We start from the raw sequence: 27218 nt of genomic DNA on the forward strand, positions 1-27218 counted from the left end.
CCTCGACGGCATCCATAAAAACTTTAAAGTTATAATTCCAATTTATGGAGGGTGGTTCACGGTACTTGAGACCTTCAGAAAGGATATTATGCAGAGATTCATTTTTGATTATGGCTAAATCTCCCATAACGATGTGACTAGAAGGACCATACTTGAATGGAGAGTTTTTGCAAGAACAGTCAGGTGGTTTAGTCTTGAAGTCCTCAATCTCGAGGTTCTGCAATAGCCTTTTATAATTGTAAATTTTGGATGCAATGGGTGAAGTATAGGAATATGAAATAATTGGTATGGATTTGTCTTTGAAATATGGGGGAATTTTGTTGGTGATGTTTTTGTGATGGAGGATGTTAGCTAAATTAATTAAATCTATATCTTTGTTGACAAAAGGTAGTGGAAGAATTTATCGTTTTTCTCCATCTCGACTTTTCACACAAACTGGTTTAAAGAGTCTGGGGAAACCAATATCCAAAAAGATGGCAACAAGTCTGTATAATGATGAGGTGGGGTCAGAAACTGGAGTGTCAAGACTTGTTTTGTAAAGGGGGTGTAGTAGAGTGAGAGGTATAAAGTTTGGTTCTAATGTGATGAATCTAAGAGGTTTTTGTATGAAAGGAAGGAGACCATCTATGGAGACATCATGTAACTTAGGTGACGTATAGTGGCGATGGCCATGACTCCTTTCCCGTCTTGGATTTTTGTCAAATAAATTCATCACATTTATGCTATTGTTATATTGGCTTGAAAGGTTTCCTATACTTTTGATGTTGTCATTGCATCCGTAAGGTATTGCAGTATCTAGTCTGTGTATCCAGTACTCCTCTCTTTCCCTACCATAGTTTTTACTTAGAACAGGACTGTTCGTAGGATGGTAAATTTTTTCTAAAACACAAACTTCCATAGAGAGGATTGGATGATCTTTTTGAGTAAAGAGTTGATAAACTGCTGGGAATTTGGTGGATTAATTCCCGAACGATGACTGCACATTCTTTTGTTTAATCGTTCTTGTGTTTCTCCAACATATACTAAACCATATAAGTTGCATTCCAATATTAAGTTTGTTGATTTGCAACTTAAGTCATTGTGACTTCTTGTATGGAAGGTTTTGTTTGTAAGAAATGTTTTTGGTGACTATGCCAGAAAAAAACAAACCAACTATAATGAAAGAGTCAGCTCAAGGACACACACTGGTCTTCAGGAATGAAGAAAACCCTCACACCTCAGGGCAGGCTGCAGTTCACCCCAAAGAAAAATTATGCACTGGTACTGCGAAATAGTTGCCCTAATAGAATCCAGCAAATAAAAAAAAAAAAGAATGTGAAAATGAAACAAGACACGCATATCTTAACAAATGGTCTTTTAATAGATTGGGATGTGAATATATTTGTTTGAATTCTTTTAGATCATTTTTTAGTGACAAAAAACGTATAAATTAGGTTAATAGGACATCTTTTGATATGCTTACAGCACATGAATTCCTGTTAGACAGCATTTTTGTAGGCTTTGGCGAAAGTTATTGGAATTCAAATGGGGTTAAATTGTGCATCACTTATTGCAGACCTCTTCTATACTGTTACAAATGACAATTTATGCTTGATCTTAATATTCATATCTATTATGGTAAACTAAATACTAAAATTCACGATAAAAGGGATAATTTTTTCTTCCCTGTTGTCAACCATCCATTTTTAAATGGTGATGTCCCCTTAGCACAATTCTATGGTGTTTACATATCACAACTGGCCAATTTGCTCATATTTGTAAAAATGTTTTGGATTTTAATGAAAGGAATCTTTATATAACCGAGGAATCAAGGTTTTCAATATCACAAGCTCGTAAAAACATTTACAAAATTTTTTTAACCAATACAAGGAACTCATTCTCAAATACAGATGTACTTGTAAAGAATTACATGTAATATACATATGCCGATATCTCTCATCCTTTTTTTACAGTAATATTCTACACAAAGCATGGTAAGCTCAATACTCACCCAATAAATTAAACTCTTGAATAGGCTCATTTGTACGGGATATACATGTAGTTATGCTATTTGTTGTCAAACCTTTAAGGATATCATTTCTTGGTATTAACATTGACTTACTCATGGAATTAAAAAATTATATTTAAAAGCATTTTTGGCATGACATGGGTTGTCCTCATTGTATGGCTTATGATGTACCATGGTTCTCAACCTCAGATGGAAAGATTTGGGATCGATTTTACATGGGGACATCACTTTTTGTAGGTTTAAAGTGGTCTGGAGATGGCCTGTCAGCTAACTGCTACAGCTAGTAGCCCTTAGTTTGTACATTTGTGTAATTAATATTCAGTTTCTTCATTACATTGTAGTTCTTATCCATAAATTCCTAACCTGGACAGGTACAACAAATGTGACAGTGTTAACAGACTTTGAGCCAATCACAATCCTCCCGGCTCCCCCTTAAATATGGCCACTATCGAAAATTTAACACACCTTAACAGTAAAAATCTGAGTCCCTTGTTAAAACAGAAATAAAGAAACTTTTATAAATTACACAAATGCACAAACAAAGAACTGCTAGCAGTTACACAATGCAATTATAACTGACATGCCAGCTCTAGACCAATTTAAACTGTATGCAGTATCAATCCCAATTCTTCCAACTACGGTACATTATAACTGATACAAAAAGGACACAACCTGTGTCATGCTGAAAACTGCTTTATAATAATATGAATTAGTTTCTATGTAAGGACCCTAGGACTCTATAAGTAAATCAATGTTAAACATGTTTTAACAAGAGATAAACACATGAAAACATACATGTTTGTTTTCAAAATCTTGATGTAAAATTAAAACAATTTAATTGCAAAGTCATCAAATGCAAATGAAAATTAATTTTTGTGAAACCTCACACTACTAAAACAAAAGAACAGGTTGGAATTCCAGTTCTAAGTGATGGCACTATTAAGTAAGAAAATACATGTACATATAGCTTGCCAGCCAAGCTCTAGAATTGCTAAAAATAACCTACATTGTATACAGAGATGCATTTTGTACACTTCTGTCAACACAAATTTTAAATTCCCTACTCTTCACATATTTCAAAACATGTACTTTTAGTTTAATTTCTCTGCTTACTTGACAAAATATATTTAATAATTTTTTAAAGATCAATAGCAGTTAAGTTGTATATAGAACAAACAAGTGAAAAGTATTCGAATGGAGCAATTTTTTCTCAATTTTTAATTTGGTGGAGCCACAGTGGGGGAAACTAGTGACTCAACTATGAAAAGCAGAGACATTAATATTAAGGTTGATGGTAGTGTAGCTCACACTGATGCAGTTACAGTACAGTGAAATACACAGGCAAAATAAAGTACTTTTTTTAGTAAAAATCTCACTTTTTTCATACACATTGTACACGTGCATGTAACTTAACAGGTGTACGTAAGAACAAAGAGATCTAAGTCCTTACTGCTATATTATTATGGAGTAAGTTTAACATGGACCAGAAATTTCTTGACTTTACTGTAGAAGACAGGACCCATAAAACAAATTCCTTTGAAAAAGCATTGGAAGTTCATATGTATAAAATGAAAACACAATCCCTTTAATTTTGTGCCCCTAAGTTTACCAGGAGTACATCAAGAAAAGTTGAAGCATACACAAAGATACTGGTATGAAACAGATGTATGTGAATTTAACTGTACATGTACTGTAATGTTAAATAAAAACTGTCCTGTCTTGATGTTGCTAAGCAGAAGACGGCAAAATAAATTCATGAGTCCCACTTATTTACACTTTTACATTTTTGTTAAATCACCTGTTCAGGATACTTTTTCCTTCTATGTATATGCATGAAAGAGTAATCAAGGGAATTTTATGTGAAAACAGCTTTCCTTTAAATTGTGGGGAACATCTCACAATTTTGCCTAACTTACTTAGTCTAATTTGACATTTTCAGTGGAATTTAAAAAAAAATACATAACACAGCAAAATCAAGTTAAGACTATAATACTTTTACAACAGAAAATGAATGTAAAGTTTAGTTATCTATATGTACATGGGTCATGCCATGCTTACATTTTCCCATCTAAAATACAAAATCAAAATCCAGTGTTAGAGTTTTAGTACAAAATCACACATGGTTACGCTACATTAAGGTAGATCATATATGTACCTATAAAATGGAGCATTCTTTTTCACCATCTTGCAAAATCATACAGACATACATGTATACAGTGCTCACTTTTAGCCACCAGCCCAAAGCCCTGGTCTGGTGAAATGATGTGTACATTTGTTATTTCTGGAATTTTGGAGGAAAGGACTGCATATATATATTCTATAAACTAATAGTGTTTGAAATGATGTAAAAAATAATATATTTAGATTATTTCAAATGATTTTTAACATAAAAATTAGAATGGTCAGAATAAATAAAAACATTATTTTAATAAGCCTCTCTTAGGGGGAGGTAATTGGCAGGAAAATTCTTTCTAAGGGGGAGATATTTGACAGGAAAATAATTGAAATGAACAGGGAATTTAATTTGCTTTCATATTGCAAGAATAAGAGTTCAGCATGTTCAGTGACACCCATTGTTTTAAAATATGAAAGAATGTCAATCAAGTGTTCTTTTTTTTTATTTATAAGAAATTTTATCTACCAGCTTTTTTTATGAGTTTACAATTTTAATTAAATCCATTTTCTATTTTTTTTTCTTTCATCATTACTTGTTAATATTATTATTTTCATCGTTCGACTATTGTATGTTTAAATGCAGGATGGGAGTGTTTGTTTATCGAGCGTTTAAACGCATGATAGACATGTTTGTTTATGAAGCGTTTGGTAAGCATTTTGCATGCGTTTAAGTATCGTCCTTGTGGGAAACCCAAACATCTCAAAGAGTGTAACTAAAAAAAAATATTAAGAATATTAAAATAAAACATTCAGTTTTCTACACCTACAATATCTTAGTTTCATATTCATACAACATTTTTCTTCCTTCCAAAACAAACAAAACAGAAATATTGAAAACAAGTTACCTACATGTACACCCCAATTTTTATGGAAGTTTTGTTGTACAGATGATTAAACAAAACCTTTAGTTTCCCATTTTTACTTCTTCTGTGTGTCTGCTACAACTTATTTCAGATCATTTCATCAAAAAGGGAAAAAGTAGTTAAATAAATCAACGTATTTACACTTGTGGAGGCCATTGACAAAAATAATATTTTTTCCCATTGTTTCCTTACTGAATTCTTCAACTTAAAGATCAATGACTTTACAATTTCAAATTACATTGTTTCATTGCCGTCAATAGGTTATTCAGAGACAAATCTGGGGTCATTCTGAGCAAAATAACAAGTATGAAGTGGGAAATGTCAAGAAATCTCGTCCTCCGCCGCTTGATAATTTTATCGATAAACTGGCTAATTAACAAGTTCCTTATCACTTTAATTATATATCTCTGTATAAATACATGTATATTAGGTATGATCTACCTTAGAGTAACAGTGGAATCCCATATCTTTTCGCAATCTGACTTGTGTCATGAAAGGCATGATTTTCTTGCATGAAAATAGTAAATGATATAAGGATAAAAATATACCATGAGCTGCGGATATAGTGTCAGGCACATATTGTAGTGATGCGTGACGTCTGTGGTCTGTGGCTGATTTATGACTTCTTCTAAAAAGTCCTCGTTTACTTAAAAGCCGAACAAATTTAAGAGACATCGCCAGATCTTCTGATCTTACCCACTTTTAAGATCAACAGGAAGTTTACATAGGGGAGGTAATCAATTGTAAATGATGGCCTCGAATAACTCGTATGGTATTGTTGAGTGGTATGGAAATGGCAGTGGACACCGTTGTGGTTACTGTAAAAGTTCCGACGGCAATATTTCTGACGGTAATATTTATATAGCGGCATTTAATTCACAAAAGAATATAGCGAAAAGATGAAAAACCGATCAAAAATCATTTTGTTACTTGTTGGAATGTTGCCATAGCATGAGCTGGTATCGGGTGGTTTCGCTCAGTTACATGTTCGCCCTGAGTTGTTTCGCCCCGAGTTGTTTCTCCCTGATTGGTGAGTGGTTTCGCCCTTATCAATTAACAGGTAAATGATAAACCAAAACAAAAACAAAAACAAAACATTATTTGGTAGATATTAATTGGTTGTGCTGTTTTACCTTTGACTTAGTTTATTTCACTATCTAATTTTGATATACAAAAATCAGGGCGAAACCACCCAGGGCGAACTGGTAGTAGGGCGAAACCACTCAGGTGCAAACCTGAATTAGGGCGAAACAACCCGGATTCGCATGAGCTTGAAAACATTGTATATCCATGCATATGTATATAATAAATAAGGAAAATATTACATGTAGATCTATGCGAACATTTGCTGCTCTGAGAATTGATCTCACCATTTTCAAGACAGAAGTAATTCTCGCCAATCTTCTCATGGGTTAGATCACCAAAATTTTATTCCTCATTGAAAATTTTTGTATGATAGCTTATTTTTGAGATTGAAATATCACAATCTGTGAGACCTTTTACTAAAATTTAAGGAAGACATTGTTTCACAGGAGTGAATGAAAAATAGGTTGTGTATACGTGTATATAATAAATAAGAAAATATTACATGTAGATCTATACGAACATGTATTTGTCAGAGAGTAGATCTCGCAATTTTTAAGACAGAAGCAATTCTTACCACTTTAATATGAATAAATGATCTTTATTGCATGATGTTTCATTTTTGTGAGCCTAAACAGATCTGAGGGAGAATGAGTAATTTACATATACATACATGTATGTACATGTATCTCTATTTGTCTATTGCTATAATAATACTTTATTTGCAAATTACACCCATATGGGTCAAGCAAATACAATACAAAGAACAAACATAAAATACAAATTGGACATCAAAAATCAGTACATGTATGTATATATATATACAGGTTTATGTAATTGTGCAACTTTTGACCGGCATGGACTTCAATTTCGCAATTCTAATGATTGCTTTAAAAAAAACACATACTGCTGGCAAAAGTTCAGTTTTTGGAGATAGTATATTTTTTAGGTTATCTAGTGGTTGATATTGGCTAAAATTAGGGTTTAGTTTAACAATTTATGCAAATAGCTTATTTCTTACATTCAAATTCTATTTACAGTTAAGAAAAAAATAGTACTCATCATCAACTTAATCCTTACATATTTTACAAAATCTGTTTTCCCTTGAAATATTTTTATACCTGCCTGTTTCAACTTCTAGTGTAAGGTTGCTTACACGAAATTTAGTAATCATTTGTCTGTTTTTAAAATTCGGCTCTTTTATCAGATATTCTGCAATTTCTATTTCTGATTTAAGTTTACTGTATAGAAATAATTTTGAGCTATCATTGATAGATGAAAGTTTATTTACAATTTTTTCTTAGTATATATTGCTTATTTGTTTTTTAAACTTAATCTTTAAATTCAATTTTGTTTTACTATAAGGTTTATCAGCAGATTCAAAATCTTTAATATCTAATCCCACATCTTCAAAAATATTATTTACAAAACTATACCCTATGCTTCCTTCAATAGGGGATTAATATTTCCCATGTTTAATCTACAGAAATATACTTGTGTCTTAATAAATGATACAGTAGAAAATCTGCCTAGTTCTAATTTAGCAGAAAAACTACAAGCTGTTTTTTTCAACCCCAAAACTGATTGCCAATATCTGTTATGTACTATTTCAAAGGGAAACTTGTCTTCCAATGAGAGAGAGTCTCAAACTGAACCATGTTGTGCTGCTCTTTTCACATAGACTTTATAATAGAAAAATATTCTTCCATGAACCATACTTCACTGTTATATAATAGTACTGGTTTAATCAAGGCATCAAATAATTTACATGAAAGGGAGATGGGTATTGACTGAAAATAAGTTACATGTACATGTATACAAGAATAGTCCAATTGACATAATTAATTCACTATTTTCTTCCAAAAAAAACATCTTCAATTGAAAATGGAGCATTCTTTTCAGGAAACTATGCTTAGGTGTGATGACATTCCTGTTGTTTTAAGTTCGAAATGTTACCACATCACAAATTCAAATGTAAATTGCCCTGTGTGGGTCTGAGCGCCAAAAGAATAAGCCTGTGGCAGCCCTATGCATGTCCTAAAAGGCTACTAAATAGCACTCAGAACTCTGGTCAGTGGCTAGGGGCTCTACTCATAGAGCATCTGGGTTGTGTGCCCCAGGTGGTGGAATGGGGTACCCCTGGCATGCTACATGTACATGCTAGGGTTGTCAGGCCATTAATACAGAAAACCTTACAGCAAACCGTAATGGTGCACCGGGTTTTGAAAATGCCACATCCTTGCACATTATGATTAAAGAACCCTGCTGTGGTATATGACAGGAGAAGGAGCCTCTATCTGGGGCTAAATTGCCTGACCATACCCATCTTTCCCTATTTCCAATGGCGATTGGAACTAGTTGACCCTATTATCCTTGTGTTCCATCCTATTTTTCATTTTATCATCAATTTGTGTTCTTTAACATCCATTTCATGTTGATTGCCAGGATATACTTGAAATAATGCTGCTTGGGCATTAAACACCAATTAATAAATCAATCAAATGTAAATTGCATTTGATTTGTACCAGTATATTCACCTACAATGTATTGTTAATTAATCTATTACATCTGTCAATGGTGTCATAAAATTGTAGGACCATTCTGATAAGTGAACTTTTCTTTTTTCAATGAGGATCTAAAGGAGAAGGATTGAGATGTATATATTTAATTTGTTCTTGTTATATAATCAGAGTTCTTTTTTTCAACTTTCATTGATTTTTAGTGAAGTTACATGTACTTTACTGTATTTAAATTTCCTTTATCCCCGTCTCAATACCTAAAAAATCTTACCGGTAATTTAGAAATAGAGAAAATTCAGAGAAAAATCTTCATGAAGTATTAACAAATTAAAAGACAAAATTGTACACTGTATCTATATTTATATTAATTTTACATACATTTTGTACATATAACAAGCAATTTGACTGCAAATTCATTGCAATTTAAACTAAATTGATGCAACATCAAATTCATATGTTACAATGTTTTTCATTTAAACAATTTTTCTTGTACAGGAATGTCGGTATAAATCCTTATTGAGCATTTATAGGAACATGTCTAGGGTGATCAAATTCATATGTAAGCAGTAATTTTTTTATAATTTTTATTTTATAAGATAATCAGCACATGGTTACATGTTATGCAGACATAGTAACAGAAATGTAAAATATTTCTATTATGATATACAAACAAATATATTCTAGGTGATTTGGTTTGCACTATTTCATAATACCAAAAAAAAAGAAGAAACGGCTTACAATATTGCAATATATAACAACCATCATGGTAGAACTCGGTAACAATAAACATACATGTGTGCACTTTAAATTAATTTTTTGTGTACTGTAACCAACTGTGCAGACCTACATATATAACTGAAAGAAAATAAGGTTTGAAAAAAAAAACATGAATGGAACTGAAAAGTTAAAAAGTGGAGGGGTGTTGTCCTACATGTACATCAACATTACTGAGTTCTATCTAGTTTCATTACATGATAAAATTTGTGTTCTACTAATACATATTCACATGATAACAGTGAAAGCTTGCCATTTCTTTTAAAATTGATCTTGTTTTTATATCTTATGGCAATTGACTTCTCTGTATTACACAAGTCTTTTATAATAGTTTTTACTACTTGCAATGAAAGATGTTTCTTAAAACACCAATCATTATACATGTATATGTATTGTTTAATCTTCAGTAGTACCAGATTATATACACTATTATTAACTCTGCATGTAATGTTACCAAATAAAAATATCTTTTTGTTGAGAGATACATGTATGCTTATATTATTGAATAGTAACCATGCATCTATGTCTTGTTACTACATTACAATTCCATAATAAATGTTCTATTGTTTCTGGTTATTCTTCAAAGAAGGTACAATTTAGATTATCTACACCTCCAATTTTATTTAAGAATTTATTGGTAGTTAAGATATAATGGTTAATATGATATTGTAACCAATGTAGTTTAGTATTTTGTGTTATCAAAAATGGCAACTTAAAATAATCTTTCCATTCTAATTCTTTAAAATTTAAAATGGTCTCCCATCGTCTGAATATAGCTGAAATATTGCTGCTCGGACGTTAAACCCCAACAAACAAACCCATTGCTTTTGGCCATTTGGAGTCAAATCATTTTTAATAAGAACCTAATACATCTCTTGAGTTCCCTATGTCCTGTTAAAAATTAGTGTACAAAAGATGGAACAAAAGGATATGATTCAACAGTATCATTAGATTTACATTTTCTTCTTGCCTTATTTAAGGCAGACACAATGCTATTATATTCCATAATGTCAATGTGTATATTTAAGAAATAATACGTGGAAGGGTAAATTTGTACTCATTTTAACATGGGTACGTTACTTACATTCGATTATTTAGCACCTAGCGACAGCAAGGTGTTAAGTGAGATTATAAATGCCAAACCCATGTTAAAATGAGAACAAATCTACCCTCAGAAGATATTTTTTCTTTTCTAGTATGACAAATATGGTAATTTTTGAGACATAAATTTCCCTAGGCGTAGCCAAGGATTAAATTTGTATATTTATGTCATTGTAGGTGTTAAATGTGTGTATTTATGTCATCGTATGTGTTAAATGTGTGTATTTATGTCATCGTATGTGTTAAATGTGTGTATTTATGTCATCGTATGTGTTAAATGTGTGTATTTATGTCATCGTATGTGTTAAATGTGTGTATTTATGTCATCGTAGGTGTTAAATGTGTATATTTATATCATCGTAGGTGTTAAATGTGTGTATTTATATCATCGTAGGTGTTAAATGTGTGTATTTATTGGTTTCAATTAGATAACCTCTTAGCCGTTAAATCATCGTTTTTGACGTTATGAAGACGTCATAGTAGAATAAACTTATCTTGAATTTTTAAGACTGAATGGAAATTTCTATTTTCATTCAAGATGTCATATACAAAACATATTCCTTTTTCAAAAGGAATCAGTAAGCAGTATTCGACACACATTTGTTAGTGGTCCATGTAGTACATGTGTATGACTTTAAAAGGCAATCATACATGTACATGTATGCACAAATATTCATGAACTTATGCAGAAAAGACTAAAAAAGACTTTAAGCAGCCTGCCTCAAACAGAAAAAAATATGTTATTTACAAATTTATGAAATAATATGATAATTGCTGTTAGATGATCAAAATCCCATACAACCAATATAATGGTTTAAATTATTTGTTATCATAATCTTTTCCCCACTTCTTTTTGTATTGATTACAGTAATAAATATTTTTAAAAATCAAAACTGTGGGTAAAATTTGAAGAGTAAGGGGTCAACCATTGGTTTCTGAGCAGGACTTTATATTACTAATATTATACACTCCTTGTTCTTAGGGTGGATGGAAGGTTTTATAAATGAATATCTTGGCTTCAAAAACTTTGGAAATATATATTCTGGCCTGTACTACCTCCAGACCACTACCTAGATTGGCTAAAAAAACTTGGTTACTTAAAATCTACATTCTGTTACTGTACAGTATAATGAGAAAAAAAATTAGCCAAGCAACATTTAAGAAAATTTTCTCATCTGATTACACGAAATAACAATGCACAAAATAACCTGGTTTGCAACATTTAACACTTATAAACCTCGAAGTGGTTATAAAAAGTGTGAACTAGCCCAAACCTGGTTATTTAGTATACATGTATATAACCAGTTCAGAAATTAAAAACATTCCTTATAATTTTTAAATATCTAATGGCTATAAGTGTTAATATTAATAATTTATTCATAATTAAAATATTGTTTAGTTTGTGATTACATACATGTATATTCTGTACCGACCAAAACTGCCAGCCCTGCCTCAAAATCAAATGGCTGTCCCTTAATTGTTTATATTTTGTTTGTGTTACTAAATGCGAATGTTTTCAACATACAATGATGTCAATTTAAATGACGGTACACATAGTGAGAAACTATAACATGGTAGGAGCTAAAGATCCTGGATTTCAGGGGTGTAATTTTCTATTTGCCTATTTTAAGGCTCAAATACTTTCTGAATAGTAATATACAGAAAATACAAGCTGTTGTGTCATAACTTAGTCTCAAGGAGAGTATAAAACTCTGCTTCTAAATAGTTTTCAGAGAATTAAAATGAGAGGATAAGGGGTAATATTTCAATCCAAAAATATAGAGCACAAGTTACAAACAATAAAATCTTTTGTCAGGAGTTGTAATGGTACAGAAGGTTATCTTTGTATAAATAACAAAGATTTTGACAAATGCTTTCTATATTTTCTACATAAATAGGTCTCATTAAATATATGTAAACTATTTAAACACAATTTTTTTTAATTTTTCCAATTTTGATTTGTTTTCATCTACAACTTTAATGCAACACATGCATTAACAGCCATGAAATTATGATTTTTACGAAGGCACAAATACAACTAATGAATTGCATGTTTGAATTTTTCAAATTTATTTGAAACACTTTTTGGAGCTGATTTTGTACATTTGTACTCCTTTGAGTGACAGGGGCGTGCTCCCACTATCAAATATGCAGCCCCACTATAGGTTATGTACTAGTGGAGATGCATATTTGATAGTGTTTGAATTTCTAGAATTAACTTGATGTTAACCTGATAAAGTCATTCATTCTGGATAAAATACAATGTAGTTCCTCCTTAACTGATACAGGGAAATATCATTTCATTGTTGGTGTTTTGGCTTTTTTGTTTAATACCATCAGAAACTTTAATTACAAATGTATTCTAAATGTATGTGCAATGTAGTCATATCTACAGATATTTAATGTAAGTCCAGGTTATGTCCTGGAAATGTAGAAATAATGCATCAGTTATCCCAGTAATCAATTAATTGATTATTGCTGGTCATTAATCATAATATTAATCATCAATTATTTGTTTTATAGGAATGTGGGCACATCAGTTGACCATACAGAATTACCAAGATCTGATAGACAGAGGATGGAGAAGGTTTCATATTTAATATCTAATTATCATGTATCACAACAGTATTAACTTTCATAATCTAACTCAGGTCATAATCTTGTGTTGTTCTAGTTAATATGAGGCAGATGTAAAACTGAATGAGGATGAAAATTATATTTAAAGATAGAAAGGCCTTATTGGCAGATAACAAAAGTACATATAATAGTGCAGAAAGAGACATACCAAGACTGATCACTAACATGATGGTTCATTTTGAATGGTAGATTATGCCCAACAACTTCCAAAAAGAATGCATGAGAAATCTTAAGAAATAATGATAATGTTATTGTCAACCACTTTAAGAGTGGTATACCACTATGTCGGTGATCAGTCACAGTATGTCTCTATCTGTACTGTATCATTTACATTATTTATTTGACATCATAGTAGACTTGGGAATTGATGTTCACAGCAGATTACTTCCTGTCAGATTGAATTTAGACCATCCGTTGTTCTAAAGTCATAGCTTAAATTATTGCTGGTCCAAGGTCTTACTGACCTTCTCTATCAAATTTGACATTTTTACACACTGTAAAGTGAAATTGTAAACAAGTAATTTGTGTGGAACTATTAGGGTAACATTTTTTTCATTGATTTTCAACTGTGAGGAATCTTTTTTTTTATTTTTGGTTAATCTAAATATATACAGGTATTCATGAACACAACATTAGCAACATCCTTTACTACATGTATGTGTAACAAACTTACCAGACAAAGGAACAACCTGATTGAGAATATAATTTTCTTTTCCACTATGATTTTGTCCTTCATAAAATATACCTGATTTTAAGCACAAAGCTATAAAATATACTTGATTTTAAGCACAAAGCTATAAATTTTTAAGTCCTGATGAGTAAATGTAAGGTTTGTGCTGGTTTTTCTCAATTTTAAAACAGATTTGATATTTACAAATAGTGCATAAATCAGTAAACCGGTAGAATACAACTACAAAATGGTCCAAACAGTGTTATTATAGCAAAGAAATTATTGTATGTGTCTACATGCTTTAGATAAGTCTTAATTATTGTATGACATAGTAGAATTGTATTGTATTAGTGTCATAATTGGTTTTTTTTTCAACAGGAGTGGAAAATACTGCTACAAGCCCCTAATGAACAAGACCTGTTGTCCACATTATACCATTAGAATGGATGCACTTAACTTCAGAATGAAAAAGTCACACAAGAAAGTCATCAAACATGTAAATAGCTATTTGATTCATGGAGTAAAACCAGGAGGCTCAAAAGATTCTGTACACGATGTCCCACGGGATGCATCCTATTCAGAGGCAGGACATGTTCCATCGGGAGAAACTCCTTGTGTTGATTCAACAAGGGAGACAACTAAGGATGGAGTTCCACAAAAACCCACTGATGAAGCCATGTGTGTTACAAATGAAGTGGCATCTTCAACAAAACCAAAAAATGAATACAAAAAAGGTAGGTATATATCATTGCAAAAAACAATTACAGTTATCTATAATGGCAGGGTGCTGTCGTTAATGACCTAGAATTGCTATTGTCATTCATGGTCACCTGAAATCTAGACAATAACTTGAAAGTAAGTATATGGATCTCTTTGTTCCATGAGATTCCATACTGCAAAGTGAAAAAAGGCTTGGATGGATTTTAAACTGTTGAGGAATTGGGGACTGAAAGCAGTAAAGGCAGGAAAGGGACATTAACAAGGGCTTTCCTGATGTAGGGACAATGCCTTGAATGCACAGGAGAGTATTGATACTTGTAACAGAATGCCAAATCATAAAAGAAAAACTCAGATAGTTTTTTGTTTGTTATTGTTTTGGTTGTGTGGCTAAACCATTTAAGAATTTAAGGGCTAAAAATGGACAAAACATTAATTATTTTCCTTCTATGCCAACAGTTACTAGGACATAGTCCAACATGTATATGACAGTGTACTACAAGGCTAATTTTTCCACAAAAGGACAGTTTTTTATTGACTATATGGGATATGATCCAAACTGTTAAGGATTTAAGGGACCACAAAAGACTATATGGAAGTATTTAAATATAAAACTTATACAATGTACTACATTGTGTACAAGTAGATAACTTAAAAGTTAAAGTGTATGGATCTCTTTGAAAGTATATCATACCAAGTTTGAGCTTGGAATGATTTTAGAATTCATGACTGTTTCCTTTATGGAATTGGGGGCTAAAAACAAATATTTTTCTTTTTCTTGAAAAAAAAAACAAAAAAAAAAAAAAAAAAACATAGTAAAAGTGTATGGATCTCTTTGAAGATGTACTACAAGGTTCCAGATGAAGGTTTTTATGTGTTTAATGGTTATGGCTCTAACCTATCAATAACAGGGGCCAAAAAGGGGTCATAAATTAAGTGTTTGCGTCAACTTTATAAATATATTTGATTTCTTTTTTCTATTTGAAAGTTCAATGCTAGTTGATGACTCCCATTCTGATACATTGTCAACTATAACCGGTAATAAAAATTATAATTCAGAACTGTTCAGGGTTTGTCCTCAGTGATCATTTCAAGCTGTGCCTTGCAAAGATTTTTTTTCTGATGAAAGTAAATTAAATGTATTTGATACTCTCATAGTGGTTTAAAGTGAAAGTGAAAATATTTAATGGTAATTAAATTTGATGGCTCAGTATGTGGGGGATACATGTGTTTAGTTCTGTAGTAAACAGTTATCAAAATTGGGTTGGATTCTTTACTGAAATACATGTATGTTGGTTAGTAAATGTCTTAAGGCTAGAAGGATGTCTTTAGTACAGTTAGACAGATAATTTGTGTTGAACATGTTGACTTCTGTTGAATCCCTAAATAAAGACTGTGATTCAGATTGATTTGATACACTTTGGATCTTTAAAGAAAAAATGGTGCTGTCTGTCCTAATCTTGAGAATACAACTTCCTAATTTTGGCACACAATGTTTAAAAAAAATTGCTTTACATTTTTCATCAAATGAAAATACAGGCCAAGGACTCGGTAAAGACTTAACTCAGTCTTAGTTGTTATTTATATGAAAAACAGGGACATCAGTGCAACAACTAGACACATCGTTATGCCAACTTATGGTGAGTTCCTCATACCAAAATAATGATATTCATTGATTAAAAAGTAATATCTTTTTTTTAATCACACTCTCTTGTCAATTAATATATGCTATCCGTACAAGTTAAGGAACTTTTTTTTATCATTGTTATCATTATTATTTTGTATGTTTATGCTTAAAGGTGAGGGGGCAGATCCAAGCAAACCTCCATGTAGGAAGGCCAAAGAAATAAGGATTGAGAAAAAGAAACAGAAACTGTTGGCTGCCGGCAAAGATCCAAAGGAAGTAGAGGAAATGTTTAAGGTAACGATTACATGACTACCAGTTCTGTTCTTCAGTCTAGGAGACCCAAATATGAGCTCACATTGACCTTACCCAGACCAAATGTTCAAGTGAGCTCATGCCATCACTTAATTGTTTAGCAATTTTACCCACATAAAAAAAAAAAAAAAACACTTAACTGCTAACTTGGCAGGAATGACATATGGAAAAGCATTTGCAATTGATCAGCTTGATTTTCCCACTACATGTGTGTAGATTAGACATGGTGACTGTGAGAGGCTTCTAATTGGCCCAATTTCAAAAATTAACTTCTCTGAAACTAAAGATGCCAATATTTTGAAATTTTATATGGCTGTTGGACTTTAGAAATGAAGTATCTTTTGGTCTTTATTTGAATTTAAATTTGATTTTGAGGCATTGTCATTGAAAAAAAGATTAACTCTGGTTGGACTACCGGTAATATGCTTATTTATAAATTAAAATTTTTTTTTCGTATCTAACCAGTGGCAGATCTAGAAATTTTTAGAAAGGGGCCAACTGACTGGCATCTAGTGATTTTTTTTATGATCCACTAGAAGCTTCCACAATCCCACTTGGGTTAGCCTTTGCTTGCTTCATCGTGTTTCATGAAACTTTTCTTAGGCTTCTGGCTGTGACCATTCCTTAAATTTTATATGTGCATGTTTTTTTAATCTTATGTAGAAGGCAGACCCATCAGAAGGTTCAAAGACATTAGAAGATTTTTTAAATGAACCATCCAAAGCTGAGAATTGTGCACATAAATTAGAGGTAAGCTCATATTTTAAATTTGAATTACCACCTAAAATGTTCCTGATATTACATGTATTCCATCAGTCATAGTAGATCTTTCCTTCCAAATTCTCAACGACTATCCCTTAATAATGGAAGACTGTATAGGATTCAACTAGCCCAAAACAAGAAAAGTATCCGTACACATTAATAAAATATTTACTAGCCCCAGGTCTCGGGCTTCAGGCTAGTGGCTAAAGCCAAGAACTGGTCATAAGAAAGCTATGAAGAATATGTATTGTATGATTTTGCATTGTGTTGACCACCTGTGATTGGATAAAACCATTCGTCCAAATAACTGAAGTAGCAATATTCAAATGAAGAATGAAATATGTAAATGACCATAAAAGGAAAATCCATTGACCATTGATAACTATAAGTTGCAGAATGACCTTGAGACTATTTTATCTCTATTTATGAAATGACACACACTAGGTGTGCACTTTTAAATAATTTGACCTGGATGCCAAGACAAAAATTGATTTTACCAAGTAACCCCAGATTGATTTCAAAAATAACTTCTAAGAAATATAGTTTGATACAAAGATTATTTTATTTTCCCTTAATAGATAGAGAGCAAAATCGTACAAAAATTTTATAAGCTCCTGTAACAAACATTAGCTTCACAATTCAACAAAATCTACTGACTGTGGAAATAATCATATACGTTACCTTGGAGCTTAACTTAAATTTGAAATTTTCTATGAAGCTGCAGCATAATATGTTTACTGGGTGAAGAACTTTTATCTTGTCCACACAATATTCTGTTTATCAACGTGTCAAGCTTAAACTTAGTGTTATTGTATGCTACTTTAGATATTATGCTTCGGCTGGAAACTGGTTGTTAAGACAATGATTGGTCTAACTTTCAGGTTAAGCTTGTTAGGTCTACTCCTAGATCAAAAGAATTTGAAGATACTTTCCAAGAATCACATACAGTTTATCATTCCTACCAAATGCAAATCCATGGTGATCCTCCAAGCAAACCCAGCCAAGCTCAGTATACACGATTCTTGTGTGATTCCCCACTTGAGGTATTTATAACCTTTCTATTTATAGATAAAACTGATAAGAAGTTGTCCTAAAGATCGACATGATTTTAACAATACTTGCAAGGAGTCACACAAAGTGTTTCAAGCTTACCAAATGGGTATTCATAAAGAAGGAATCTTTGATTGTGATGAATCCCAGTTTAACAACTTTCTTGTAGATTCTCCATTACAGGTATGACACATTGTATTTTATTCTCTTACTTAAATTGAAGGTTTTCACTACAATGCCTCTGACAAAAATGAAATGTAAGTAGTATGCATCCAAACTACTTACTGTAAACTTAATCAATTTTGTAGTTGTTAATTTTATTCCCATTATTAGGTAGAAAGGGATCAAAAACAAATATTTCTTTAATCGAATAAAAGAATAATTAAGGGAACCAAGATTCAGTTGGAAATCAAAAGAATGTAATCCAGGGACAAAGACCAGACATTAAAAACAGACACACACAACAAAGAACATAAAATAACCAAAATAATACAAACAAAGTAATAAAAGTGAATGAGCAACTTAGACTCCACTAAAAACTGGGGGCATGAACCAGGTGCATTATTGGGGTAAGTGTCCTCTGCTTTTCTGGAAACACGTGTCGAGTACTGATTATTGTAAATTCAGAAATTTTTCCTATGTCTTTATTAATATGAAAAATGCAAACAGTCTGTGATAAAAACTTGCATTCAAACCCTTTCCTGGTGTGTTTTATGATTACCCTCCTTTGACAACAGGTATTACAAACCAATTTGGGCACCAGAAGGTTTGTTTTTACAGTAATATGCAGTTGTTTAATTGTCAGCTAGTAGTGAAGCAACACTTTTACAACAGCACTAGGATATTTAGAATGATATATATTCTATTTTATTGTTTCTCAATTTATTGATCTAAATTACATAGCTCTTAGGGTCCTAGTTATAACAATGGAATTTTTTCATAATTGTTTAGATTTTTGTGTTTAGGTAGTACATGTATATTATATTTTGTTAGTAGACATGCATAGTTTTGCAGAATACAATGATATCACTGTCTCATACTTTGATTGAAAATATACTTAAAAGAAATGTAACTTAAAATCCTAAGAATTTTGAATGTTTATTTTCTTGTTAAGCCCTTTTACCCAAGCTGAGCCTCCTTCACATTCATTTATGCAAAGGATCTATGTTACATGACAGTGGTCTTTAGTTCCAAGATCCCAATCAACAGCATTAATTGAGTTGCAGTTCATATTTTCTGTTTCTTCATTAGGTATTCATTTAAGGTAAAGTTTATCATTGAGTCAAGATGTGTCTGCATACAAACACTGGGAATTTACACTAATTGATAACACTAATAAAGGAATCCTGTTAACTTGAAGTTAACTTGATGAATATTGAAAGCAAATGCAGGAATTTTTTGATTTTTTTATCATTCATGAAGTGAGTCACAAAAATAAAACCGTGCATTTTTTCCTTGGTGACTGCAATCATGAAAATTAATGCATGCGAAAATTTCTAAATTTGCAGTATCATACATGTATTCATACAACTGAGTGGAATTTATTGAAACATTCACTGCTTTTTATAACATATTCACACTGTAAATTTTTTAAAGGATTTTGATTCAAATCAATTAAGAGGTCAGAAGATGAATATCATCAAATAGGGAAGTAGGGGGTATCTATTCAGTGAATCTCACTCACAGGTTAATGAGTGTCATGACTATCTTCAATAGGGTTTAATTTTATTATTGAATTATTGGGATACTTTGATTTGCTGAATCAGATCATGTATTAAGAATTTAGACTTTTTGACAAGTTTACATAGCTGGGGTACCACTTGTGAACAATGTTTCAGTGGGGTCAAAAACTTTTTTTTTTGGAGAGAGGGTTGTACTGTTTTTTAAATTTAATTTTTTTTGTAAATTGTTCCTCTTTACATGGGGTTTATGAAGTATGCTTGCAAATTTTCTCTGTCATTTAGTGTTATTGAGATAATGGGGTACAACGCATCCAAGGAAAGAACCCTGACAGCTGAACATTTTACTGAAATTGAATTTCAAAATATTGTGTAATTTTGTATAAAAACCAATGGTTGTGTCCATAATGAATTGTAAGTTGCTGTGTTTAAGTGTCAAAAACTAATATTGTGATATTTACATTTTTATGTCACTAATTTATTGGTATGCCATTATCCCTGATCACAAAATTTGAAATTTATTTGCCCTAAACAAACAAGAGTTCACCTAACTGTGGTCATATCATGCTGCACTCTGTGAAGCTTTTTATTTGCAATACTATAAATAAAAATAAGTATTTTTTCATTATTTTTAGGAAACTAAAGGTGAAAAGAAAGATGGCAGTAACGTATCTATGGGTTATGGATCATTTCACCAGCACTATATCCTTGATGGGAAGATCATCGCTGTTGGAGTTATAGATATTCTTCCTTACTGTGTTTCCTCAGTATATCTATATTACAATCCTGAATACTCTTTCCTAGGTCTGGGTACATACTCAGCTCTACAGTAAGTTGTTAGATTGACCTACCATTCAATAATCATAAACACACATGATTGAAACAAATTTCTGAAAATATAAGAGGAAAACGCTAACAACAATTAAACTTAAAATTATGAAAATATGGAAACATCACGTTATTATGGACTTTAATCAGGCACAGTGATTAAGTAGTCAGAGTTTAAGTAGCAGTCTAGATAAGAATCATGCAAAATGTGATTCATGGTGGGAAAGCCTACATTTTTATTTTTGATATTTTGTATAAAATGCTAGTGTAAATAGAAATTAACTTGTGGTTTGTCATATAACTCATGATCTTATGAAATACTGTGATAATATTATTGTCCATTGGGTATCAATTTTCCTGGTTTTTCTGGGTAGGCCAAACCACGGACTTTGGTTCCCAACCAAAAAGAAGATTTGTATTGATGTGTATACGGAAAACCTCAAAACCACAAAGTCAAGAATCCATAATCAACAAAAATTGGTATCCATGATTTAAAGTACTTTCACAGTAAAAATTCTATAGAATGAAGTGAAGAAATCAAAATTAAGGGGGATAACTCTGTAAATGACACTAAAATAGAATGGAAACTGTTGGATTTCCCATGTGGATTATCTCCTAAGAGCAGACAGTTTGGAATGAATAATTATACATTTCATTATATAGACCTATAAACCAACTAAACAACAAAAATAAAAATTTGTAGCCTTTTTAGGGGTTTATCACATATTACCGAGTTTGCATGATTCTTACTAAGACTGCTACTTATTAGAGATTGACATTAGACATTGCAGTTGAGGGTAACAAGTACTAATGTGTAAGCAAGAGTTTGTGAGCCAGGAAGGAATAGATGGAGATTTGATCTCAAAAATGTTCAAAATGCTTACCATTTTATATATTATTTTAATAAGTTTATTCTGTTTCATTTCTTTTTATTAAATGTTTCGAATTCCAGATTTATGGTGGATAAATATGTAGACAATATCTATTTCATATTTTCATTTTCATATCTCCTGGTAGAAGAAAAATTGAAAAAAACTTACAGAGAAATAAAAGTTTTTAAAACGTGTAATTATATAGAAAGCAGTGATAATCTAATGTTTCTTGTGGAATAGATTTGGTAATTTATCTCACAAGATTTCTCCTTGCTCCTCAGCACTTTCCTCGTGTGATTAACATTTTTTATGGCACTAATTATTTGGGATTTCATTATCTTCCATCAAAAGATTTGAAATTTATTTGAAAATAACGATGAATTCTTGAGAAAATCTATATAATAAAAAAAAATATTGAGAAAATCTGTAAGAGAGATTCAGGGCATGCACATAACAATTTCGCACACTTGTTTAATCTCAGCATTCTTCTGCACCCATGATCTTATTTTTTATATGCATTACTTATTATTTTACAATTTTGTGTCATCATTATTTTTTATATGAGCTAACTATTTCCTTTTTAGAGAAATAGCCTTTACAAGATCCCTGAATAAGATGGATAAAGAATTACAATATTACTACTTAGGATATTATGTACATTCCTGTCTTAAGATGAGATACAAGGTCAGTTAAGTTGGTTATTTTAATTCTCCAAGTATGGATAATACATTTACTTTAAGATATATTCCCTGATTTAAACATTTATTTCCAGTAATTGGAATGCTTCATCACTGATTTTTTATTTGCTCCCATATTACTGACACAAATCATTGGCATTGTTTGATGCTCATAGAAATCCCACATAACCTTAGACATCATAAACATTACTGGATACTCTAGAAATACCACACACATCTAACATCATTTAAAATACTGGATACTCTAGAAATACCACACACTTCTGACATCATTTAAAATACTGGATACTCTAGAAATACCACACACATCTAACATCATTTAAAATACTGGATACTCATAGAAATACCACACACATCTAACATCATTTAAAATACTGGATACTCATAGAAATACCACACACATCTAACATCATTTAAAATACTGGATACTCTAGAAATACCACTCACATCTAACATCATTTAAAATACTGGATACTCATAGAAATACCACACACATCTAACATCATTTAAAATACTGGATACTCTAGAAATACCACACACTTCTGACATCGTTTAAAATATTGGATACTCATAGAAATACCACACACATCTAACATCATTTAAAATACTGGATACTCATAGAAATACCACACACTTCTGACATCATTTAAAATACTGGATACTCATAGAAATACCACACACATCTAACATCATTTAAAATACTGGATACTCTAGAAATACCACACACTTCTGACATCATTTAAAATACTGGATACTCTAGAAATACCACACACTTCTGACATCATTTAAAATACTGGATACTCTAGAAATACCACACATATCTAACATCATTTAAAATACTGGATACTCATAGAAATACCACACACATCTAACATCATTTAAAATACTGGATACTCTAGAAATACCACTCACATCTAACATCATTTAAAATACTGGATACTCTAGAAATACCACACACATCTAACATCATTTAAAATACTGGATACTCTAGAAATACCACACACTTCTAACATCATTTAAAATACTGGATACTCATAGAAATACCACACACTTCTGACATCATTTAAAATACTGGATACTATAGAAATACCACACACATCTAACATCATTTAAAATACTGGATACTCTAGAAATACCACTCACATCTAACATCATTTAAAATACTGGATACTCTAGAAATACCACTCACATCTAACATCATTTAAAATACTGGATACTCTAGAAATACCACACACATCTAACATCATTTAAAATACTGGATACTCTAGAAATACCACACACTTCTAACATCATTTAAAATACTGGATACTCATAGAAATACCACACACTTCTGACATCATTTAAAATACTGGATACTATAGAAATACCACACACTTCTGACATCATTTAAAATACTGGATACTATAGAAATACCACACACTTCTGACATCATTTAAAATACTGGATACTCATAGAAATACCACACATTTCTGACATCATTTAAAGAATTAGATACCCTAGATATACCATATACCTCTGGCATCATTGAAACATTGGGTACTCTAGAAATACCACACACATCTGACTTCATTGAAACGTTGTATACTTTAGATATACCACACACCTCAACTGACATCATTAAAAAAACTGGATACTCTAGCAATATCACACACATTTGACATCATTTAAAAAACTAGATTATTTAGATATACCACACACATATCATTTATAAAGCTGGATACTCTAGAAATACTATACACACCTCTTACATCATTTATAAAGCTGGATACTCTAGAAATACTATACACACCTCTTACATCATTAACATTACTGGATACTGTAGTAGAAGTTGAACTAAATCAGATTAGATGGAATTTAAAAATGAACCAAATTCACTTTTATTTCTAATTAAAAAAAAAAACAAATACAAACTACATAACAGGTCTTAGTTAGTGACTCAGCTGTTGCACTTTCTAGATAAAAATTATATAGATCATGTGTAAAATTGTAGACTGAAAAAGCATGGGTTTTTCTGCACTATGAATCAACTCTACAAAAGGCTGTTTCTGAGTTTTATGTGGACTGGTTCTTAAAAAATCTGACCCATATCTTTTCATTGAAAACGAAATCACATCAATTGCCAGTCTTATACATTGTAACAGCTGTAGGTGTCAATATGTATTTCTATACATTTCAATTTTAAAAAATAAGGTACTTTGTTTCACTATGTATGTAAAAAAAACGGCTTATTAGAATTTCAGTTTATTAGATTACCTCCACCTGGCCACTCTCAGTCTGGTTTTAGAAGAATTTTGCCATCTTTCAAGCAGTTATATTTATGTATTTAAATTCTTTGAAATTTTAATTACAGGGTCAGTACTATCCATCCTTCCTATTGTGTCCAGAGACTTACACTTTCCAACCTATGGAGAAATGTACACCCAAACTAGATCAGAATAAATATTCCAGGCTAGCTCCTGAAGGTATCGGTAAGTTGGAGCCTTATTGTTGATTTAATAGTTTTGGGAGGTTTTGTTATGCTACTGATACAAATTGTTTAGGGCATATAGTTTTGCCCTTATTTTTGCTTATTTGCCTTTTTGTCACTACCAAAAATTGCTTGAGGAATCTATGTTAAACTTTACCCTTGTCCTTTCCTCCATTATTTGGTGCATTCAGCTTAAGTTTTGCCTTTCATATGCTTTTCCATTTTTGCCCATCAAAAAGTTTTCCAGGGTTGTTTCTAGTTTGTAGTTTACTTTCTCTTCCTGTACTAATTTTTAAACCATCACTGGACTTGGACTTCCATAAATAAAGCACCTTTTAAAAACTAACTTTGTAATTCTTACAGTAAGGCTTTTAGAACAGTGTTATGTTGCTACAGGATTGAAGTAATCACTACAGAGGTTTCATGGTTGTCATCATAAACTTGTGGATCATTACAGTGTATTCATCTTCACCATGAATACTGATTTGTATAATGTGTCATAGTTTTCCTTTTCCTCTTTTGTCTAGCTGGGACGGCTTTAAGAGCAGCCCAGCAAGTAAGTCTTGAAAAGCAGAAGACATTTGCCCTACCCATGCACCTGGTCTATGCTCCCAGTTTTTAATGGTGTCAGAGTTGCTCATTTACTTCTTTTGCTTTGTACATACTATTTTAGTTACAGGTACTTTATGTTCTTTGTTGTGTGTGTCTGTTTTCCATGTCTGGTCTTTGTCCCTGGATTACATTCTTTTGATTTCTGTAAGAATCCTGGTTCCCTTGATTATTCATTCTTTAAGATATTGAGCTGATGTTTGGTATGTAATTATATTCTGATTGGTTTGTTATCAAGTATACATTTAGTTTTACTGGTTATTGATAGACTTTTCAGACTCATAAGATTTTTTTGACTGTATCCATTGTTATTTCAGAAGACACAAACTTAGAAGTATCAGATGATAACATCACTATACTTTTTATGAGACAGCTAATGGACTATTCAATATACAAAAAGTTGAACCCTAAAGCTAAAGATTCCAAAACTGTGAAGAAATATTCAGAGTTGGTAGGAAAGAGAGTAGCACCAAATTTGATGTTATTCAGAAGTGGTTGATCCTCCTGACATGTAATTAATTGGTCTCTCTAAAATGGCAATATAGACTGACTGTTGTTTTCAAAATCAAATTAAAGTTTATGTTATTTCTAATTAATTTTAGAAGTTCTTTTTTGTTCTAATATGCTTATAATGTATTTATTTTACTTATATCTTATAACCTGAACCATGGAAGTTAAAACTACTGTTCTTTCTACAAGTTTCTTGAAATGAAACTTTTATTTGTGATACATGTAGTTTATTATTTTGTTATTATGTTCAATAATTGATTGATGTATTTCTAAGATTATCAGGAAGCATCTTTTTGCACCAATTACTGTAAATGTACTAACTTACGATTCATTCTAATTTTCTCTAATTTTCACTATTTTTTCTGTTGACAGAAAACTTTGAAAATAATACATGTGAAGTTGATTTTAACACTATATAACAGTAAATATTTTTTTGAAACCACAAAAATTGATTTCCATGAATATGTGCACTTGATACAATCTTGTCAAAATAGCAACCATGAAAATAAATACATTCACAGTACATATTCTTAGAAGTACCATATGAACCACAAAGCTTTTTTTCTATTTGTTAGAATTGACCCAGAATTTGGGAATCATTTGCACCAGACTACCTGTAAAGGTATTGTGCATAATATTATTTACCATGAATGCATGAAACAGAAGCCCAAACATTGTAAAATTTAAAAGTATGGGAATGTGAAAGAAGTAGCCATGAAAATATGTCTGTGATATGTTATGTTCTATTTTTTATATGAACAATCCCTGCATTTGACTGTATTTTTTGGTTTGTCACTATATATAATTTTACTTTTTATTTGTACTGACCTTGAAATAAAAAAGATATGAAAATGATTTGTTTATTTACATGTAGCTCTTTTTATAAAAGATAGAAATCACATTAATTATTAAATTCTAATATGAGGTGCTTCAAAGCTCTTTAGACCACAGCCATGGTAAAAATGTAATAAACACATTACCAACATTTCATGCAACACATACATTGCGTCTTATCAAAAATATGAAGAAACAGGTCCTCTTAGAATCGAAATAAGTCATTGAAACTCCATTTTATCGCTTTTCCATGGGCTGACCATTTATGTCACATTGTTTTCTTCAGTGCATTAAATAATGACATAAATGGCCAGCCCAAGGTATAAGATTAAACGGAGTTTCCGTGATCTATTTCTTAATGGCTCACTCAACTAGTTAATATACTGCCTGTTCCCAGCCCATTAATTATTAAAATGGCTCACT

General features: G+C 31.5%; 2 protein-coding genes across 4 annotated transcripts in view; one reads left to right on the top strand and one right to left on the bottom strand.

The window, feature by feature from the left end:
• Positions 1 to 5840, bottom strand: part of LOC148613539 (2-oxoisovalerate dehydrogenase subunit beta, mitochondrial-like) — a 28040-nt gene extending 22200 nt beyond the window's left edge. The window contains exons 1-2 of one of the 2 annotated variants that reach the window (XM_088586902.1): positions 5595 to 5840; positions 1991 to 2062 (exon numbers count right to left, since the gene is read on the bottom strand). In XM_088586902.1, coding sequence (XP_088443028.1) covers positions 1991 to 2062; positions 5595 to 5721 — 199 coding nt within the window. In that variant the 5' untranslated portion in view covers positions 5722 to 5840. The remainder of the gene's footprint in view (positions 1 to 1990; positions 2063 to 5594) is intronic. The other variant, XM_088586903.1, reaches the window with a different exon arrangement.
• On the top strand, positions 5779 to 26816 carry LOC148613541 (arginyl-tRNA--protein transferase 1-like). 2 transcript variants are annotated; one of them, XM_088586901.1, is made up of 10 exons: positions 5779 to 5896; positions 13047 to 13110; positions 14209 to 14564; positions 16347 to 16468; positions 17150 to 17236; positions 18130 to 18291; positions 20613 to 20806; positions 22262 to 22361; positions 24726 to 24843; positions 25769 to 26816. In XM_088586901.1, the coding sequence occupies exons 1-10, from the start codon at positions 5794 to 5796 to the stop codon at positions 25948 to 25950; spliced, it is 1488 nt and encodes a 495-aa protein (XP_088443027.1). In that variant the 5' UTR covers positions 5779 to 5793; the 3' UTR covers positions 25951 to 26816. The 2 variants fall into 2 exon arrangements, with proteins under 2 accessions (XP_088443027.1, XP_088443026.1); XM_088586900.1 differs by lacking the exon at positions 18130 to 18291 and adding an exon at positions 18317 to 18481.
• Positions 26817 to 27218: the final 402 nt, after the last annotated feature.

This window comes from Perna viridis, chromosome 6 (assembly GCF_037379345.1).
Source record: "Perna viridis isolate PV_CMFRI_1.1 ecotype Kerala chromosome 6, ASM3737934v1, whole genome shotgun sequence".
NCBI lineage: Eukaryota > Metazoa > Mollusca > Bivalvia > Mytilida > Mytilidae > Perna > Perna viridis.

Excerpts from the sequence above, each read along its gene's own strand:
- LOC148613541 (XM_088586900.1), top strand. The coding sequence starts at position 5,794 with ATGATGGCCTCGAATAACTCGTATGGTATTGTTGAGTGGTATGGAAAT. Across the intron at positions 20,807-22,261 it reads GGTACATACTCAGCTCTACA|AGAAATAGCCTTTACAAGAT; the intron begins GTAAGTTGTTAG and ends TTTCCTTTTTAG. Across the intron at positions 24,844-25,768 it reads GCTAGCTCCTGAAGGTATCG|AAGACACAAACTTAGAAGTA; the intron begins GTAAGTTGGAGC and ends TTGTTATTTCAG.